Below are 21,120 nucleotides of genomic sequence, written 5' to 3'. Positions count from 1 at the left end.
TGAGTGTCACAACTTCCCCCCTTTCGGCATAGCATCCTCACTATGGCCTCACACGCTATCGAGGTTTGCTCTGATACCATTTGAAATGCCTCAGCCCCATTAACTTTGTACAATATTGTCCTCTTTGACCCATGGGCTTCAAGGCTTTAAACACATTGTGCTATGTTAAGGAGGCTAAATGTTATTAACTAGCCCAGTAATCTCTCCCTATGCGATGTGGGACTAAAGTTTGCACACCCTCACCGATCTCCCAATGCCCTTAGAACTTGTCGTATTCTTAGTGGGGATATCTCACCGATCTCTCAGGCGCGTGTGGTACTTGCTATATTCTTCGGCATCACACTTTAGCCTTCACCTTCCGCATCCTAACTTTCACTAGCCAAAACTCGGTCGAGATACTCACTAGTCCTATTACCTTGGTTAGCATCCCGAGACCAAAAAAAGAAAAATCCAAAAATACCTAAAAAAATCCCCAGCCTTTAGGAATGCCTTAGAAAGTCTTTTCTTCTCCAGACTCCTCTGAATCCCATTGGTACCATCCTAGGATCTTGTAACTCTGTCAAAATTCCTAGAAGCGGCGAAGGGTTGGAGGAAGACTGAAATCTCTGGAAAAGGAAAGTAGACGATCAAATCCACTTCCACCTAAGCCGGGTAACATCAGTCAAAGCCCGTGATTGTACTAGTAAGGGTTTACCCCTCTTGACCTGAAACAGGGGTTTAGTATAGGCATAAACTCTCAACTCAACTAGTTATAATGAAGACTCTTTAACTTATATGTGGAAGTGTACATAATAGTGTAGTAATAACTTAGTCATGCATGCAGTGTAGGACTAGTTAGAGGAGAATGTTTGTTTTTAAACATATAGTAAGAAGATCAGTTCAACTAGGTGGAGTGGATGCCTAACACCTTCTCAAATCCGTAACCTGACACCTACTCTCATCTCTGGACCAGACCAATATTGGGGCCCTTTCCTTATAAATCGGCCCACCCATCAGGTCCTAGGCCCTAACCCTAGGTGGCGACTCCACATCTTATGTTTTTCAATTCCCTATATTTGCCAACCATTAATAACTCCTTCCTAGAAAAACCCCTCCCCAAAAAGGGGCTCAAAGGGAGAGATTTTTTGGCGAATTAGGCCCCCACGTGTCCTCGAGCGGGGATATGGCAGTGCGAGGCCCACGAAAATGCACCTGAAAGAGAAAGAGAGGGACACCCAAGCCGTTACCCTCATAGATTTATTATGGAATGTCAATATTACACTTAATGCCATCACCTCAGATCCACGATTTATTGATCTGGAGATTATTTCTCCTGATAATCCTTACTTCTTTCTTACATTTTTATACGGTGACCCAGTGAAGTATAAAAGACAGGTTGTTTGGGATTGTATCACAAATATTGGAAGGTCTCTCTTTAGAGGAGGTTTGACTGGCTCTCTTTTCTATGGCCCCGCTAAAGTCTCAAGGTCTTGATGGATTTCCCACCTTTTTTTTTCCAGCGATATTGGGATTTGGTGAAAGATGAGATTTGCTTGTATGTTGCCGAATTTTTTTCTACAGAAAAAATTCCAACAGACTTGAATAGGACTTTATTTGTTTCATTTTGAAAGTGTCTCAACTTGAAGTAGATGACTAATTTAGGCCTATTTGTTTACACAATTTGATTTTTAAAATCATTACAAAAATTGATTGTTGATCAGCTATATGGAGTTCTCCATTAAATTATTGCATTCATTCCAACCCATCTCACTTTCAATAATATTATGACAGCGCATGAAATGTTCCATTATAATAATAATAATAATAATAATAATAATAAATAAATAAATAAATAAAATAAAATAAAATAAAATAAAAAAAGAAGAAGAAGAAGAAGGGGAAGGATAAGTATCTTGCTCGGAAGCCAGACATACTCAAGGCATATGATAGATTTGAATGGTGTTGTGTTGAAGGCATGCTTTTGAAGTTGGAATTTCACCATTATTGAGTTGATTTGGTGATGGCATGTGTCGGACAGTCACATATTCTTTGTTCTTCAATGGTTGTGTCAAAGGCTCCACTGTACCTACACGAGGTATATGGCGAGGTGACCCTTTCTCCCCTGCAATCTTTATCTTGAGTTCATAGGCTCTGACTTCAATTATTAATCAAGCTGGGAATCTTGGTGAGTTGCATGGCATCAAAGTTATACACAGGGGTTCCCCTATTACCCATCTTCTTTTTACAGACGTTTGTCTACTATTCTTTCAAGTGAAGCTTTAGGAAATTACCTCTCAAGAATTGTATGGATCTATATTGTAAGGCTATGAGGCAGGTTATAAATCTTAAATCTAGTCTTAGCTATAGCCCCAGTACCTATGACAAATTCAAGAGGTGGTTCTTCAGAGTGTTGAAGGTGCTATATGGGGATGTCCCTTCAAAGTATTTGGGTATGCCAACATATATTGAGTTGTTAAAGAAGGTATTTTTAAGAGGTGAAGGAGAAGACAATCAGGAAGTTACAGGGTTGGAAAAAGAATTATATATCTCATACTGGTAAGGAAGTACCTTTTTTAAAAGTGGCCATATCCCCAATGTTGAATTCTACGGGTTCTCACTTCAAACTAACGGTTTCCGATCATGAGGCTATCAAGAAAGTTGCAGCAAATTTCTATTGGTAGACTCCGGAAATGACTCTAAGATCCACTAGATCTCATGGTCACACTTATGCCGGCCAAATTTTAAAGGAGGTCTAGGCTTCAAAGACTCCAGATTACAAAACCAAGCTTTGCTAGCAAAAGCAGCTTCGTAGCTCTGATCTACACCGGATTCTCATTTGGCTTGTTTTCTTAAAGTTTACCTACTACCCAAATACAATGATCTAGCCATCAAGGCCAAAGTTTGGATACCTCAAGAGGTAATCCAAGTAGCGGAGAAGGCATATTTGGAGTTCGCATCCAGCAATGCACCATTAATATACCAACGATCATCCACAATCCCTTCTCTGCTTCCATCGTCTGCTGCATAGAGAACGCGACTAGTTGGATCCCTTAAAATCAACTGTGATGCTGCTTTGTTACATGGCAACGAGTGGACTGGGAATTGTTATTTGAGATCATGTTGGAAGGTTAGTTCGAGCCTTTTCAATGCCATACTATTTTATTTCCTCTGTTCAAGGCGAAGCTCTTGCCATCTTGTGGGCTTTCTCAGGCTATTGCAGTATTGGATATCACAAATCTGGTGGTTGAAACTGATAACAGGAAAATCTACGAGCTTATCCAAGATCCATCTCGGTTGCCTCCATTTGAGGCTTTAAATGTATTACATAATATTATGTCTCTTAAAGCTGCTTTTGCTTCTATTTCGTTTACATGTATTGCAAGGGTTATAAACTTTGTTATAGATGCCTTGGCTAGGAATAATTTATCATGTGTGACTAATTAGCCACATTTCATTCTTTGACTTTCTAAACTGTGATTCGAAGGCCTCAAGACTCAATTAATGATCTATCTTAGTAAATTTTCCTTCCACAAAGGAGAAGCACACACTTTGCCCATTGGATTAAAAAGAAAAAAAAAAAAAAAAAGAGCACGAGGTACATGACCCTAATAGTTTATAGAAATCCTCCATGTGTCCACTTTCCATCAGTTCTTTCCCTTCTAAAAACCAAAAAGTACTAGGCCCCACCATAGTTAGTAAGTTTGGGGACGGCAATAATACAGGAATGGATACGTACGGCAATTAAATGAACCATACGGTAATAATACGTTTCAAAAAATCCAGTGCAATAAAATGCGTACAGCAATGATACGGTTCGCGTTTAATATGTGTTTAATACGGTTGCTCTGTAAAAATCCGAGAATAAAAATGATTGTTTGAAACTAAATTCGAATCTACCATTCTTTTATGGACATTAAAATCCAATCTAATTTTTCAATTTGAAATCATTTCCCATTCTTTTGAATTTTCACATTTAATATTAATTACATTTAACCCCTAAAATGGGTATGGTAGAAAGAACTATGAGGAGAATCAAACCTCATCTCGTCTCATAACTTTTACATGTTCTCTTCTTCTTCTTGGCACGAAAACAAGGTTCAAGAAGATGGAGAATAAGTGTTTGCAATCGTTCATCCCAGAGATGCGCTTGGATTTTCTTAAAATTTCTATGGGGTACAATCTAAGACCAATCACGGATCAATTTTAAAAACCTCCTCTCTTCAACTTCTTTGATTTCTCAGATGCAATATTGTAAGAACAGAGGGAGAAGAACACCCTTGTCATTTCCCTCTTTCTAATTCTTCACATTATATGACTACAACTATGTTTGTAAATAATTATCAGACCAATTCAAATAGCGATTGTATGCTAAATTTCCTAGAAAGGTTTTCATGTCAGAGAATCCCGCCCTTGGCTATCTATGTTCATGTGAGTCATCTCTTTTGAATCTTTCTTACGTCTCGTTAAAAATTATTTGCAGATGCAATCGCCCTCAATTGGATTTTCAACTATCAATGGGAAGAGAAACGGAGAAGAAGTAGGGTTAATTGGGTTTTCAACAATTGATGGGAAGAGAAATGGAGAAGATAATGATAGCAGGGGGTATTGATGTCTTACCTATCACCCTCGATCGCTAGTTGTCAAGAATGGAGATGGAGGAGAAGGGGTCACTAGGGCAAGGGTTCCTCATTTTTTCAATATACTTATATGAGGGAAGAAGAAGGGTTATAGTTTCGATCGATTAGGGTTCCTGATAGAATACAAGGGTCGGGAATCGGGATTTGGCCTATTTGGGTTAATCTTTTTTTTTTTTTAACCCAAAAGTTTTATTAAATATGTAACGTATTATATGAGTATTATTCATGTATAATACAATTATCTTTAAAATCCGCAGATTAAACGATTTTTTTGGATTGATACGTCAAATTACAAACTTTTGAATTAAACGTTTGGATTCACATATTATATACATATAATACACGTATTTCACTAACTATGGCCCCACTCACACCCTCTTCACCCTCCTCCTCCTCCCACACCTCCAACCGTCAGCACGGTGTGGAAACTTGCACAGTTGCACCCCCTAGCTCGTCAAGAAAAGAAACACACACAGCGAGCGTGTCAAGGGAAGCCGCAAACAGATTCCTCGTGTTGGGGCTAAAATAAAATAATATATTAGTAGGCTCCATAGACCCTCTTAACTAACCATAAATTAAAAAAAAAAAAAGAAAAACCATAAATTAAATTTAACACATTAATTAATTTAATAATAATAAAACCTCTTGGTTTGGCAAGTAGTTTAATTTAATAATAAAACCACCAAAACGAAAGAGCGGTTCTGGTTTTCTCATTTCCGGTTTCCCATACGTTCGCGGTCGCGGGAGAATAATTAAAAAAAAAAAAAAAAAAAAAAAAATGACTGGTTGTCCGGTGGATGGACAAGTTTTTCTGCCTCTCCTTGTTTGTGGAGAGGAGAGATCGCTTGTCGTTTCTCCCTTGTTTCTCTCTCTCTCTCTCTCTCTCTCTCTCTCTCTCTCTCTCTCTCTCTCTCTCTCTCTCTCTCTCTCTCTAGCTTTGATCTACGCCGACACTTGGACTTAGAACAGAAGAAGGGAATTCCAAGCGGGAGTTCCTGTTGTGGTTTGGTGATGGTGGTTGTCCGATGGCTTACGATGCCGGAATTCAAATATCAAGAGCCGCTGATACGGAGGAATCCACGCTTTCGCCGTCGTTAGATGAAGGTAAGCAGTTGGTCGGTTTGTGGCTTCTCTGAAGTTTGTGGTTTTTTTTAGGTTTTGTCTCTTTGTTGCTTATTTCTGTTGTGGTTTCTGTTAGGGTTTTTCTTGCATTGTATGGAAGATTGGTTGGTTTGTTTTGTGGGATTTTGATAGAAGAATGATCTTCATTTGTTTAAGTGTTCGATGGGTTCCACACCACCCCCCACCCACCCCCCCCCCCCCCTTTTGGGTTTTGTTAATTATGAAATTAATGGACGAGTTCTTGCTTTTTCTTCAAGAGATTTTGATTAAGGAATGAGCTTCATTTGGGGCAGTGACTGTTAATTTCCATTTTTAAATTTAGATTATTTTTTTTTTTGGCTTTTTTGATAATTTTTGGGTTTGTAAATATGATATTACTAGACAATTTTTTATTTTTAATAATAATTGAGGTAAAATTTACCCTTTTTTCCAGTGTGGAATTGGAGTTAATGTTGTGGTGCATTTGTCTAGTTGCATGTTGCATTGGATTTGTTGTGATCACTTTGTTTTGGGGATCTAAGAAAATGTAACTCGAATCAGCATGTTGAGAATTTCCAGCTAAAACTTTTTTCTTTGGAGTTCCTTTTTGGGATTTATTTTGTCTGCTTTGTCATTATTGATGAGATATGGTATCGTAAAAGTTCATTTTGGAATTGATTCTTGTGTTCCTGTTTACCAACTTTTTTGACTTCCATGAATTGGAGTTTTGCTTTCCTTTGTGAGCATATTTTGGAATTTCATAAACCTTCTTCTGGTCTGTTTTTTTTTTACATTTTATATTCAATCGTTTGTTGGAGAACTTTTAAATTTTTTTCTCGATGCATACAAATGGGAACTGAAGTGAAGGCGTTCTCTGTTTCTGTATGCATCTTATATTTAAGGCAATTCAGTCCTCTATGCATTAGTAGGCGTCTCTTTTCTGGAATCTTCTTCCCCTGAACTTCTTGTTCATTTATTATTATTATTATTTTTTAATTCCCAATATAAATTCACTTTTCTGTTTTCTTGATATGTTTATTGCAAAATTAATGGTCTTAATTATTTGGAGAAACAACGCATTTTGATGTTGGACACTCCATACCAAAGGTTGGACTTGGATTTTATTTTTCATTATTTTCCAGAGGTTCAGTGTATACTACGTATAATGACATTTTATCAATGAGAAGATGCATGTTTCATTCTGTTTTTGTTATTCCAACTAATTTTCTGAGATAGAATATGCATCCAGTGAAATCTCTTGACATTGTTTCCCTTTACATTTTTGTGTTCTGCCACTGCACAAGTAAGAATCTTGTGTTGATGCATGATTGCTAAATTGTCTTTCAGTTTATTATTTTTTTAACTCAGTTTTAGTGTTATCACAGATGAAATGTGGCAAATGAATCTGAGAGCAAGTGAATCTATGGAATCTGGTCCATTTCCTGAGCGTCCAGGGGAGCCAGACTGTGCTTATTACCTCAGGACTGGTCTGTGTAGATTTGGAATGACGTGTCGATTTAATCATCCTCCTAACAGGAAGCTGGTAAACACTGCAGCCTGTTTCGTCCATCTTATGGCTCATGGTTTTTATCCTGTCAACTCGAAGTTAAGAACATGCCAGTAAGATAATGTTTGTACCTTGACAACTAGGGTCATATCTGATCACAGACCATTTATGTAAAGGTCGGTGCTTGAAGATACACTGCATAATTGAGCCCCATTATAAACATAAACTCCACTAAACTAAAACATTTATAATCACATTATTTGTAAGTCCTTTTTTTGTTCTTTGTTGCCTTTTTCCTTTTCTTTTCATTTCTATTCAATTTTGAAAGTTATCCAACTTGCAGAAATTGCCATCCAGTTTGTCAGCTGTTTCCTTAGTTTCTCCATTGGTTTCTATTCTAATTCTTTGGGCAGCAAGTAAGATATAATCAATATCTAAGTTAATCAACTTAATTAGAACACCAATGAAGAATGCATAAATGAATAATGTAGAGTGAAAGCTGGTAACTTTGTTGCTTCCATTTATTACTAAAATAGTTATTTTAAAAGAGGTCTTTTCAATCTTTTTTTGTACACAACTACATGTTTGTTCCATTTTACTCATAGTATCTTGCATTCTGATCCATGGAAGCTTTCAATCTCATGGTTCTTTTGATTTGGCATGTATTCCATGGAGTTATATTAAGTTATGGAGTTATATTAAGTTATAGAGTTATATTAAAATTAATGAATTTGAGTGTATCATGTTAAATTTCAGGCTGTTGCAGCTGCAAGGATTAGAGGAGTTTACCCTGAAAGAATAGGGCAACCTGAATGTCAGGTACCCACTACTCATAGTTATGGTAATTTCTTATTGTTAGGCATGCTTAATACTTGAGCCAAGCAGTTTAATTAAGGCTTTCAGGTTATGGGGTTAGAAAATTTTTTCTTCCCTTTTTTTCAACTAAGCATCTGTTTGTTGTGATGCAAAATAATGGAAATATTACCATTAAAGGTAATCTCTGCCTGTATTATTTATATAAATGATAGGATCCATAAGTTGTGATATTACCTTATTTTTCAGTAAATATTTTGCACTGGCACAAACACAGCAGAAATCAGCTTTCATAAAATAACAAACCTTCTGCCCCGTGTTCCTAGCTTTTGAAATATGAAGGGGCCAGTAGGGATCACTTTGCTAGCCTCATGGGAAGTGTACCTTAAACGCCAATTTCATATTGGATTTTCTAAATTTGGTATCACCATAAACTTACACTTTGCATCGTTTTGGTGCGTGGTTCTTGGCTTGTGGTCATTGGTAACTTGTCATTGGTTTGAGGATGTAACATCTTGCTTTGACATGTTTACCAGTATTATTTGAAGACGGGAATGTGCAAATTTGGAGCCACATGCAAGTTTCATCATCCTACAGACAAGGCTGGAATCGCTGGAAGAGTTCCATTAAATATCTTGGGTTATCCACTCCGCCCGGTCCGTGATTACTGTTCATCTTCCGATGTATTTCTGGTTTCATTTAGCTGTCAGCAGTTTGGTCTATACCCTCTTCAATTTTTTCCTTTTTCTTCCATATGTAAATGTTTTCTGGTTGGATGAGAACACATTTCCTGATTTCATTTTATTCCCTGCAGAATGAGAAGGAGTGTGCTTATTATTTAAGAACTGGACAATGTAAGTTTGGGAGCACTTGTAAATTCCACCATCCTCAACCATCTAGCACAATGGTTTCATTGCGAGGTTCTCCTGTTTATCCTCCTGTACATTCCCCTACAACTCCTGGTCAGCAATCTTATCCTGGTGGAATGACAAATTGGCCCCCATCCAGGGCCTCTTTTATTCCTTCCCCCCGGTGGCAAGGTCCTTCAAGTTACGCTCAATTGATTCTACCTCAGGGTGTTGTACCAGTTCCAAGCTGGAATGCTTATGCTGTAAGTCTATTCTGATATTTCTAATCTTTTGCCTTATGAAAATGCCTTGATCTCTATAAGCACTGCTGCTTTTCCTATGCTGGCATAGTTTATCCCCTAAGTTTCCTAATGAGGTGGAGCATATCTCCTAGGGGAACTGAGACAGTAATGTGTTGCAATTGATCATAGTTGTCAAGGCGATACCTTGGCATCCAGGTGCCTTGGTCACCTAGGTGGGCGCCTTGCGTCCAGGTACCCTACAATGCCTTGGGTCACCTAGGTGCTGTGATAACTATGCTATTGATATCTTGTTGCCTTCCTTTCTTCCTCTAGATGATGTTATTCGCCTTGGTTCAACAATGGTGACGAAAATTGGATTGGGTTTGAGAAGTTCTTAAAAGAGAACAATTAGATATGAGGATCTCTTACCTTTTTACTTCACAGAAAAAATAAATAAATAATTGAGGATCTTAAGTCTTCTTGCTTAGTGTTTCCTGAGTGTTGCTTACGGTTAGGTGCTAGGTGATTGGGGACTTGTCTGGGTAATTTGTTACGAAAGTCCCCTTTTTTGAGAATAGCTAATAAAATTTTTTGATAGAATAAAAAAGGTGAAAACAGAAAGGATTTGGGATTTTGATCTCAAATTTACTTCTTTCTCATCCTCTCTTCTTCTAGTCATCTCCATTTCTTTTTCTTATAATAATATTTCCATGGATAAGGAGCTCCTATCATCAGGATACTTGGTAGACTGGTTTTGTAGCAGTCTCAAATGTTACTACAAGGATCTGCAGTAGTTGGATGGAGGTCACCTGTTTTGGTGAGTGGAAACTAAGGGTTATGAGGTTTGGGTTGTAAATGGTTCCTTGGATCTCAGTGGAGGTTTGGCGTTGGAGATTTGGAAAATTTGAAATTGAAAGAATCATCAATAACCTAAAGAAAGGGATTTCTATTATCTACTTTATAGTTGATATATCAGAGGGTGTAGACAGGCTGTTATGGGAGTAATATAGGGCAAAGAAGGCTTAAGTAAAGGGAAATAAATGAAACTTGCCTAAATTAAAACAAAAAAAGTTTCTGTTAAAAAAAAAATTGGTTCTCTACCTGATTGAAAGATAGTAAAATGATGCTGTTAGAATATGTAATTAGGTGCCTTAGGGGCACATTGGCCTTTTCCCCCTTCCATTGACCCTATTTAGTGAGGGTCGGCTGATTGGGGGGGTAATACTTGTAATTTTGGCTTTGCTTTACTTGTTATAAATAAAGGGTTTGTGTGGTGCAGCAGTAGATTACAAGTAAACTACCCCAGCAGTTTATAAACCCCAAACAAGACAAATAGGATCATGAAACAAAGAAATAAGACCATCAAATAAACTCCCAAGGATACAATACTAACACAGGAGAAAAACTAGTCCAAAACCCAACCCGATATGTGAGAGAAAGACCTGCTATAGAGCTGGAGAGAGAGAGGTGCGGTCAGGTCTGTAGGAATCCAATTGAGCTACAAATTTGGTCGATTGTAAGGCCCAGGGAGGGTACAACAACCCGCAAAGTTGAGTCTTCCGACGGCTGGTTGTGGAGTTATGTACTTTCTTGATTTTCAGACTTAGGAGAGAGAATCTTAAGATTTCTGTAGGACCAACAACTGAGTGATCTGGACAACTTCATGAGGAGGACTGAGTAGTCCTACAATGACTTCTAACAACCCTTAACAGTAGTTCCTTGATCAGATTTATAATAGAGGAGAAGAGAGAGATCGCAGACTTCAAGAATAGGGAATTCTTGGCTATCGATTCTGGCTTTGAAGTCTTAGACAACTCTGAATTCTTCTTACACTAAACAATTAATAACAGTAAATAATTTGTAAAAAAGTGAAGGAATGACAAGGGGAATGTGGGAGAGGAGTGGCTATCTCTGCCCGAACTTCTTACCCACTGCAATCCCGGCTATTTAAGCAAGTGATTGCAATCATTCATTATTCAAATCTGAGAATTGAGAGTACATATGCTCCTCTATATATAGAGGGCTGAATATCAATCATACTTAACTAGGAGCTAGTTTCCAAATAGGGCTAGACACTCCTAGTACAACTAGGACTTCAAATAGAACTAGGATTAACTTATAACTCCAACATAGAGTAGGACTAGAACTCCAACATGGAGTAGGTAACTAACTAGTCATTCACTAATAGGGAAACCTAAATTGACTCGAAATGAAATAACAAAGGAAATAGAATCAAAACAGGACTCTAACTAAACTAATGAATTAAATCCCGTTTTCGTACTTTCTGCTTATATTTTGGGCCCATTAAAGTGGCCCATTACAAAGAAAACCATGGGGTCAAAGGCCCAACACATACATAACCCAACCCAAGGCTTATTTGCAATAAAATAAGCCCATTAAGTGACTTATTTGCATCAATTCTCCGTCTCTGAGAAAAAATTCGTCCTCGAGTTTTGTAGTGTGTGAAGGTGATTATATCATGGTTCCCTCTTCAATCTGTAGAAAAATTCAACGTAGCTCTTTGATAATAAGGATGTAGTTTAGAATGTGAGGAGCTCAATCTTCAAAATACTTTAATGAGATGACGAAATCTACATGTTCAACCTCAAGGTCTTCAGTTGTATCCATGAGGTCGTCTTCTAGCACACCCTTTACTTTCTCTTCTTCAATCATAGGCTCTTCAATTCCTTTGTCCCTGTCGTTCAAAGTCTCCTCAATGGTTTCATCAACCATTACTTCAATCTCAAACCCTTTAGGATCTTCCGCTTGGCTGTACATAATCACCATAGTTGTTGTAGCACTAATCTCCATGGGTTCGATCTCTTTGTCCACCATTGTGACCATGTCGCTTTCGATTTCGTCCATATGAATACCACTGATAGGAACATCAATGACCAACTCTTTCTCGACAATAGCAATCTTGTGACATGTGGGTGGCTTTTGGAAATCTGGTCGAAGGAAGTACATGCTTCGTTAATGATTAGATAGGTACATGCCTACTAACTCATACTGCATCTCTTCCCACGTTCTAGGCTTACGGCCTTGAGCTTGAAGTTGCCTTTCATTGACTTTCCATTGTATTCGAACACAATCACTCATCTGGGAACATGCATATTGGAGTCTTTGTGTCTCTGTCAAATTGTAGTTGTCAAAGTACACGTCCAATTCATGCACCCATTCAAGGGATTTCCCACGAAAATAACGTGGCTGAGCATTAGATTGGGCAACAGTAGCCTCCTTCAACTCTACAATCTGTCTTAAACTCTCGTCACCTGTGGGTGCCTTTTGGAGACGTGTAGATATATTCTGATGGGAATCTTGCTGATGAAAGAGCCTTCTTTGGACATATGCAGGGAGGTATTGGGTCACCAACGCATACTTCATCTCTTCCGAAGTCCTAGGCTCGTGTCCTCAAACTCGGCGTCGCTTTTCATGGACTCTCCACCAGTCTCTAGCACAACCAATCAACTGGAAGTAAACAAATTGAAGCTTTCTTGTCTTTGTCAAGTTATAATAGTCAAAATATTTCTCCAGAGAATCTAGCCAATCAGGGATATAGCATCTATCCTGTTGTCCAGTAAAGTGACGAACTTCTGGAACCATCTTCGGTTAGGCTCTGATACCACTTAATGTAGGAGTAGATTACAAGTAAACTACCCCAGCAGTTTATAACTCCAAACAAGACAAATAGGACACAACAACTAACTTGATAATAACCAGAAATAAGACCAGGAAAACAGCAACTGTGTGATCTGGACAGCTTTATGAGGACTGAGTGGTCCTACAATGACTTCTAACAACCCTTAACAGTAGCTCCTTGATCAGATTCATAATAGAGGAGAAGAGAGAGATCACAGACTTCAAGAATGGGGAATTCTTGGCTATCGATTCTGGCTTTGAAGACTTGGACAGGTCTGAATTCTTCTTACACTAAACAATTAATAACAGTAAATAATTTGTAGAAAAGTAAAGGAATGACAAGGGGAATGTGGAAGAGGAGTGGCTATCTCAGCCTCCATGTAGACCTCTTTAGTAGAATACCTGTTGGTCTTCCGTCTTTGAAGCTTCAAGCATTATCTTCTCTATCGTCAGAGTTCTATGTGATCTCTTCAGCTTTATCTTCAATTTCAAACTACTTTTCATTGAATGCTTCCTTTGTTTCTTCCTCTGATAGTGCAAAGTGGAGCTCAACCTGTGCTTTAACATTGTTGGTGTCAAAGTGTCTTCTCAGGTGATCCTCAAAAGTAACCGGTGATGCCTACGGTGTAGTAGTTCTTTGTGGCAACTTTCGCTGGTATCGGTTGGTGTACTGTGATGCAGCTGTTGTAGGGTATGATGGGTAGAAGATCTGATCTTCTCTGGAATCTGTGGGGTTAGCACTTGGAGTAGCCATAGCTCTTATACCAATTTGATGGGGATAGGTAGGATGAACCTAGGTTCAGGTTACACCTCTCTCTTAGCAAGATCCCAAGTCAACCCCAATATAATAATAGGTCAACAATAAGGTCAGAAGTCAACCTTATTGGATAGAGTTCAGATTCTAGGCAAAGGTAGGTTGATGTTAGGTTAATAAGCTCTCAAAAGACTGCGATGATTCAACGGCCAAATTTAGCCCAATTACAGAAATAGTGATGAAATATGGAAAATTAAATCAGAATATGCAAAACTCTAATTACTTTCAATCAGAGACTCGTACCAACACTGGATTATGGTGGATTGTAGTAACCCAATAGTCGAACAAGGTCCCAAATATGATGGTAATATAAAGGTCGGATTAAGACTAATTAGAAAAGAATCAAATTTGGAAAAATAAAAGTGCAGGACATTTCAATTTACTCCAGATCTGAGGTCCTGATAAGGCTCATACCCTGGTCGAAGGTCAACCTAGGCAAGGTCTTTAACACCTCAAAAGATCACCCAGATCTCTCGGCTATATTAAGATTAATTGCTGATTTTAGGTGACAGAAAATAACCCAAAAAACAGGGCATCCGCCAGGATGTTTTACAACAGGGAATTATTAGGCAAACATGCAACTAATGATAGACCAGTATTTGAATATGATGAACTGAGGAATAACCCACCAGAATCAGGGATGAAATCCTCAATACAGCAGTGCTAAATCTACAGAAAGTTAACAGCAACTTATTTGTAAAACAGAGAATAGAAAGGAAAAATTCGACCTTTGGCTTCCCACCAGCAGTCCTGGATCAGAATCACACTGATCCCAAGGATTTCCCACCCTTGACTGAGTCTCACAGCATGCATACTTTTTCAGCAGCAAAAGAAAAGGCTCAAGCCAAAATCTCATTAAAAAAATTCGTCTTCAAGGTTGGACCCTCGTACAAACTTATGTAGATGATTCAAACACTAGAAAAGAAAGACGCAACCCAATCCTTAACTATATTTGAGAGAATCAAAAGGCATTTGCAAGAGTTACAAAACCCAGTTGGACAGAAAGCTGCCATACATTTTATCCAGAATTTCTAAAGAATGATGGCATTCCATGTTGCAAAAAGATGAAACAGGAACTCTTTAAATCTTTCCATGAACTGAACATATATGCTTGGAAAATAATTCTAATTCTCTAGCATGCCTGTTCTTGAAGTTTCTAGTTACTGAAAACCCTTAATTGAAAAATTTCGGTAGAATTTGTAAAAGGTTGCTTACATCTTCAACCAAGCATTGAGTGAAATACAGTTCTGTGTACCCTGAAAAAGATTCTCGCCAGGTTAATCATTTTACTTCTACTGTATTTATTAGTATCTAATGTTTATTTATTGCTTTTTTATGTGAATGTGAAGTGAAAGGCCATGTCTGTGCTGGGAATTTTTCTTGTTTATGTTAAGGTGGTCTTCCTTATAGGGTCAGCTTGGTTCAGTTTCATCCTCAGAGAGCCTGCTGCAAACAGTGGGAAACAGTCAGTTCTATGGGAGTTCTCGACAAAATGATGCAAGTGCAGGAGCACAAGGGACATTGCCTTCCTACCGTTCCGGCTCTGTCCCTGTGGGGCTTTATGCTTTACAGAGGGAGAATGTATTTCCTGAGAGACCAGACCAACCTGAATGTCAGTTCTACATGAAGACTGGGGATTGTAAGTTTGGTTCAGTCTGCAGGTTTCATCATCCCAGAGAGAGACTGATTCCAGTTCCGGACTGTATGTTGAGTCCTTTGGGCCTTCCATTACGACCGGTGAGTTGTACCTCCAATGTTCAGTTTAATGGTGCCGTGTAGGTTTTTGACATTTATGAAAGAAAAAGAAAGTGCTCAGTTACTTCGTTCTCCATTTGTTCATAACCTGAACATTATCTAAGAGAGCTTGCAGTCACCTTCATCAATTGTTTTCTTTCTCTTCGCTGCTACTACAAAATTCACCAACTACTAACCAAACACTGTTGCTTGCCTATTAGAATCCACACAAAATGCAAATGCATATAATGCATATGCATTTGTGAATGTATTCAACTTGTTTGAGCTTTGTGAACTCTCATTGCCTGTAGACTAGCTAGGGCACAATTCTGATTGCTTTAAGCCAAAAGAAACCTACCATAATGGATCTAGTTAATCAGTCCCAATAGGGTCCATCACAAGCTCCAACAAACACGTAGAACAAATCAGATTCGACATAGTAAGGAATAGATTTGAACACAACCCAAAAAATTAGGTCAAAATTCCTTCAATCAAGAACCCACACAGAAGGGCTCAAGGGAGCCTAATACCTGGGTCGAGTCGAGTGGAGCCCTTGGTTGGGTCAACAAAAAACCCTTCAGCTTCATCAGGCCACAGGTTAAAGAGATATGATATAACCAAGATTTAGGGCAGATTTAGGTTAAATCTGAGTGATTTTATGCAGCTTTCAAACCAGCCCAAGGGGAAAGGGCCCAAACATGGAGAAAGTCTCTCTCCTAGGGACCTCCACAAAACCCGAAAAGGGTACCTTCAACTGTCTTCTGGTTTGGGAATAACAGCAGGTCAAAATTTCCTCAAAATAGGGTATCAATCTGGGCAGCAGAGGTGGTTCTGTCCTTCAATCTGTTTCTGTTGATAGGTTGATCAAGAGGGCTTCTTCAGGACTTGATTATTCACTCAACTCACAAATAAACACATAAAATAGAAGAAGAGGAGAAATAGAGAAGAGGGGAATCACAGGGATAGATGTGGGTAGGGGGAAGAGATATCTCAGCTGTTGTGATAAGGATCTATCTTAGACCTCAAGCAACAAAGATTAATTTCATTAGTTCAAGTGGTAAAGAGTTACAATCGATTAGGCTTGTTTATATAGCCTTGCAATGCTAATTACAAATTAGAAAATTCTAAATTAGAAAATTCTAAATTAGAAAACAAGAACTGAAATAAAACTACTGACAAAGACTTCCTAACGTACTATGCTTGCTAACCAAGAAAGACATAAAAATAGAAACTAAACGGGAAGGGTGAGGGAAATTGTATGAACCATTTTAGTTAGGCTCAAGTCTGGCGGGAATAAGATTCTACGACTAGCAACTCATTTATTTTCAAACTTGCAGAATATATAGCTGGACAATTAAAAAATAGAGTTTCATTTCGAAAGGCAATGAAAAAGGCCATTGAATTACCTGAACAAGCAGATTCAAAAGGAATTCAAATGCAAATTGCAGGGCGTATTGACAGAAAGGATCCATGTGTTTTCAAAAACGTAAAACAGCTATGAGAGAACTCTTTCAAGCAAATGTGCATTCACTGCTTTTTTTCTTTTTTTTTCCCAATACTTCAAATATTCAATTCAAATCAAAAAGTTGCAATTGGTCAAATTAGATGACCAAGTCACTAGTGAAAAATGGATTTCAACCTTTGTCTAACACGAGACCTAAAATGGAAACAAATATTGCTACCTAAATAAGAAGTAAAATAGAAACACAAATCTTCTCCTTTGCTGAATCGATTCTTGCTGGCCAAGTTTGAACTAAAGACAAAAGACAGCTTGTGTATGAAGAAAATTGATGGACAAGCTGGAGGCTTTTCTAGAAGGCTAAGGTGTCTTCAATCAATTGCTTAGCTTGCTGGCCTTCTAGAAGCTTCACTTTAAGACAAAATAATGGAGAAAACAACTGCTTTATGGAGGGGGAATAAGCTGATTCAATAGGCCCAAAACAGGACCATATCTGAGACAGAATTGGGCCACAATTGAACTGGCTTGATGGACTAATGTTGGGCTGAGTTTCTGGAACCAAAGCTGGGCTGCAGTGCTGGTTTGAAGGAACCGTTTGGTGATTTGAGTGGTCCATCCTACATCACAGTGTGTGGCCTGTTTGTATATCCTTACTAAGTTTCTTAGATGCTGATTAAAAGGGAGGGGGAGGGGGGGGGGGAATGAAAATTATGACAATAACTAAAACTGGTTTGGATTAGAAACTAAATATAGCAATTAGGAAACTTAACTAAGGGTTCTTGAAACGCTTGAGTGGGAACTGAGAAAATGACTTAACTCATCAGCCTAATCCGGTTGGATTATCTTTTATACCAAAACTCAGATTTCCTTTTCTATTTTCCCTCTTTGGGGATTTGGGGGGAAGGGGTACTCATCCAAGACACAGATTAGAAGCATGAGGAAAATACCAGAAGGAAAACTCAAGTTTGGAAACACCTACATTGTATAATTTGGTCAATGGTTGCTGAAACTATGTTACTATGAATATCAAAGAAAAAGAAAAAAACAGTTGTGTTTGTTTGAGTTGCTTGATCTTGGGCTTGTTCGATGGATAATATAATCAGTTTTCAAACAGTACTAGCATTGATGCATGTGGATACTTCTTAAAGGTATGGTCGAAATGAAGGTTACAGCTTTAGGCCCGCATTACTGAAACTCTCATCCTGGCTTTCACCATTTTTGGATGGAACTGGAGGTGAATTTTAATGTAAAGACCAACTAAATAGACTCTGCTTACATTTAACTTCTATAAATTTTTGTTTTGGTGATTGAGAAATTTTTGTTCCTGCTTAGGAACTGCCATTTAGTTTATCGAGTAGGGTGATTTGGATGGATCAAAAAAATATTCCTACATGGCTACATCATCTATTCCATAATCTGAACTCATTTACTTCTTTTATCTTTTGTTGCACCATTGAATGTTGTCTATAAGTTCTACTTATTTCTCATTTCTTTCTGTATTTAAATTCAGAAATTGGAAAAGGTACCAGTGTATGAGGGAATACAACAACCATAACCTTATCCCAACTTGATGGGGTCGGCTACATGGATCCGATAAGGTCTAAGATGCATGTAAGCATAAGAATAAATGTTCTAAAAAGAGGTAAAAAATAGGTAAAATGAGGTAAAAAGAAGAAGTTAAAGCAGTAGTCAAAGCAGCATCCTTGGAACATCCCCTATAGGGGGTCGACTACACGGGTCCTCCTCCTTCACTTACCTCTATCCGCATTCATACTAGGATCGATCCCTACCAGCTGCATATCTTTTCTTACCACTTCGTCAATGGTTATTTTAGGTCTGCCTCTCCTTCTAGCTCCATGTAATTGAAACTGGTCACACTTCCTTACTGGGGCATCCATGGGTCTCTGTTGAACATGGCCATACCACCTCAATCGGCTCTCGCGGAGCTTGTCTTGGATTGGAGCCATCTCTACTCTTTTATAATATAATCATTCCTTACTCTGTATCTTTGGGTCTTTCCGCACATCTCTCTCAACATCCTCATCTTTGTTACACTCAATTTATTCAAATTACTCTTCTTGATTGCCCAATATTCTGCCCCATGCATCATCGTTGGTCATATTACTGTCCTGTAGAATTTTTCCTTAAGCTTAACAGGCATGCGTTTATCACAAAGCACTCCCAAGGCAGTTCTCCACTTCATCCCTCCCACTTTAATTCTGTGGGAGACATCATTTTCTATATCACCCTCTTTGTTAATGATTGACCCCTGATATTTAAAATAGTCATTTTGTGATAGTTCTCGCCCCTCAAGTTTCACCACTTCCTAACGTCTCATAGTCTGGCTAAATGGACACATCATATACTCTACCTTTGTTCTGCTTATCATATAATCTCTTGATTCTAAGCTTGATCTCCATAGCTCCAGTTTAGTATTAATCCCTTCCACAATCTCATCTATCAAAACAATATCATCAACAAATAGCATATACCATGGGACTTGGTCTTGGGTGTGCTTGGTTAGATCATCCATAATGAGAGCAAACAGATACGGGCTCAAAGCTGATCCTTGGTGTAACCCAATTGTAATTGGAAATTCGTTACTTTGACCCTATGTAGTTTTGACACTTGTCATCACTCCCTCATACATGTCCTTAATTATATCCACATAATTTAAAGAACCCTTCACCTTCCCTAAGACATGCCAAATAAGATCTTTAGGTACTCTGTCATATGCTTTCTCAAGGTCAATAAAGACCATATGGAGGTCTTTTTTGTGAGCTCTAAATACTTCCATAAGTTTTCTTAGGAGGTAAATAGCTTTTGTTGTGGACCTCCCTGGCATAAAACCAAATTGATTCTCCGTTACAGTAGTTTCTTCTCTGAGGTGGCCTTCAATAACCTTTTCCTATAGTTTCATGGTGTGACTCATTAGTTTTATGCCTCTATAGTTATTGCAGTTCTAGATATCGCCTTTGTTTTTAGAAATAGGAACCAGACTGCTCCTCCTCCAGTCATCTGACATTTTCTTGGTACTCAGAATCTTATTAAACAACTTGGTTAGCCATGATACTCCTAGTACTCCTAGGCACTTCCATACTTCAATTGGGATCTCACCTGGGCCTGGTATTTTACCTGCTCTCATCTTTCGTAGGGCCTCTTTAACTTCAGTCATACCAACATGTTGTAGTTGTCCATGAGGAGGGTTAGCGTGATGTCTATCCCATTCTACTTACGGGTCCATCCTACAAGTGTATGAGGGAATAAATGAGTATTAATAAGATATGTGCATCAACTTACTGATTTCTAGTTTTGTGGCAATGCAAAAAGCATGATCTATAAAATTAATGTAGTCATCAAGAATTTTAACCATTTTCAATAACTGGTAATCAAGAATTAATTTGTTGCCAATGACCCAAATTGGTCCCAACTGGATGCTGTGCTATTTCATATGCCAGGGATGCTACTTCATTTTCCTGTATACCTCATATGAACTCCACTGTTTTATATTTTTTGACAGGGAGAACCCTTGTGCATCTTTTATTCGCGCTATGGTATCTGCAAATTTGGTCCAAATTGCAAGTTTGACCATCCTATGGGATTCACACCATACAATATTTCTACATCGTCTTCAGCTGATGTACCAGTTCGCCGCTTGTTAGGATCGTCTTCAGGAACTACTGCAATACCTTTGTCATCTCAACGGAAAATGCCTTCTGGTGACGAAAACATTGATGCAGAAGGATCACATGCCACCTCAAGCATTGGACCGGTTGCCTCCTTTTCTTAATACTTGGAGGATAGAGTCATCTGTAAATTGAATACTCATTGCTGGAGATGTACAGAATTCATGTTGGGTCGAATCTTTGCATCTGGATATGCATTTTTACTTGACAGAAAAATTTGAGAATCACATTGCCCATCATGTAAATGTGCACATAATGCTACGTCTGGAAAAACTAAAATGAGAAATGATAGGAATTCTTACCATTTCATCATCATTCCAATAGCCAATGTTTCTACATCTCTGGCATTTGTTTTTCTTTACCTTTTTTTTTCACTCCTTACCTTTTCTGTTTATTTTTTATTCTCATAATTGTATATAAACATTTTTCTGTTCTGTAGTACTGATGTCCTCAAGCATTGTCTTTCCTTTCCTCTTACATATTATTGTAATTGCCCTGGTTTGCCGGATTTGGTTCTTTCCTGCATTGAGCTTTCTTGCCAAGGTTGATCTTCCTTTACCTGCAGTCTTGACATGTGTTTATTTTCAGCAACTATGTTGCAAAACTTCAACCGAAATGTAAATAGTATGCTCAACCATAACTCCGTAAGTATTCTTCTTTT

The 21,120-nt window shown here is 38.2% G+C and overlaps 1 protein-coding gene across 4 annotated transcripts; it reads left to right on the top strand.

The window, feature by feature from the left end:
• Positions 1-5,342: 5,342 nt before the first annotated feature.
• Positions 5,343-20,774, top strand: LOC122084088 (zinc finger CCCH domain-containing protein ZFN-like). 4 transcript variants are annotated; one of them, XM_042652133.1, is made up of 8 exons: positions 5,343-5,497; positions 5,550-5,720; positions 7,103-7,260; positions 7,981-8,043; positions 8,574-8,693; positions 8,852-9,148; positions 14,991-15,317; positions 20,294-20,774. In XM_042652133.1, the coding sequence occupies exons 2-8, from the start codon at positions 5,642-5,644 to the stop codon at positions 20,561-20,563; spliced, it is 1,314 nt and encodes a 437-aa protein (XP_042508067.1). In that variant the 5' UTR covers positions 5,343-5,497; positions 5,550-5,641; the 3' UTR covers positions 20,564-20,774. The 4 variants fall into 4 exon arrangements, with proteins under 4 accessions (XP_042508067.1, XP_042508068.1, XP_042508066.1 ...); XM_042652134.1 differs by having other exon boundaries at positions 5,356-5,480; positions 5,533-5,720; positions 14,997-15,317; XM_042652132.1 differs by having other exon boundaries at positions 5,357-5,480; positions 5,533-5,720.
• Positions 20,775-21,120: the final 346 nt, after the last annotated feature.

The sequence above is a fragment of the Macadamia integrifolia genome, chromosome 7, assembly GCF_013358625.1.
Source record: "Macadamia integrifolia cultivar HAES 741 chromosome 7, SCU_Mint_v3, whole genome shotgun sequence".
NCBI classification, from domain to species: domain Eukaryota; kingdom Viridiplantae; phylum Streptophyta; class Magnoliopsida; order Proteales; family Proteaceae; genus Macadamia; species Macadamia integrifolia.
The sequence above is the reverse complement of the archived record's forward strand: the minus strand, read 5'-3'. Positions and strand labels throughout refer to the sequence as shown.

Excerpts from the sequence above, each read along its gene's own strand:
- LOC122084088 (XM_042652133.1), top strand. The coding sequence starts at position 5,642 with ATGGCTTACGATGCCGGAATTCAAATATCAAGAGCCGCTGATACGGAG. Across the intron at positions 9,149-14,990 it reads CAAGCTGGAATGCTTATGCT|GGTCAGCTTGGTTCAGTTTC; the intron begins GTAAGTCTATTC and ends TCTTCCTTATAG. Across the intron at positions 15,318-20,293 it reads TGGGCCTTCCATTACGACCG|GGAGAACCCTTGTGCATCTT; the intron begins GTGAGTTGTACC and ends ATTTTTTGACAG.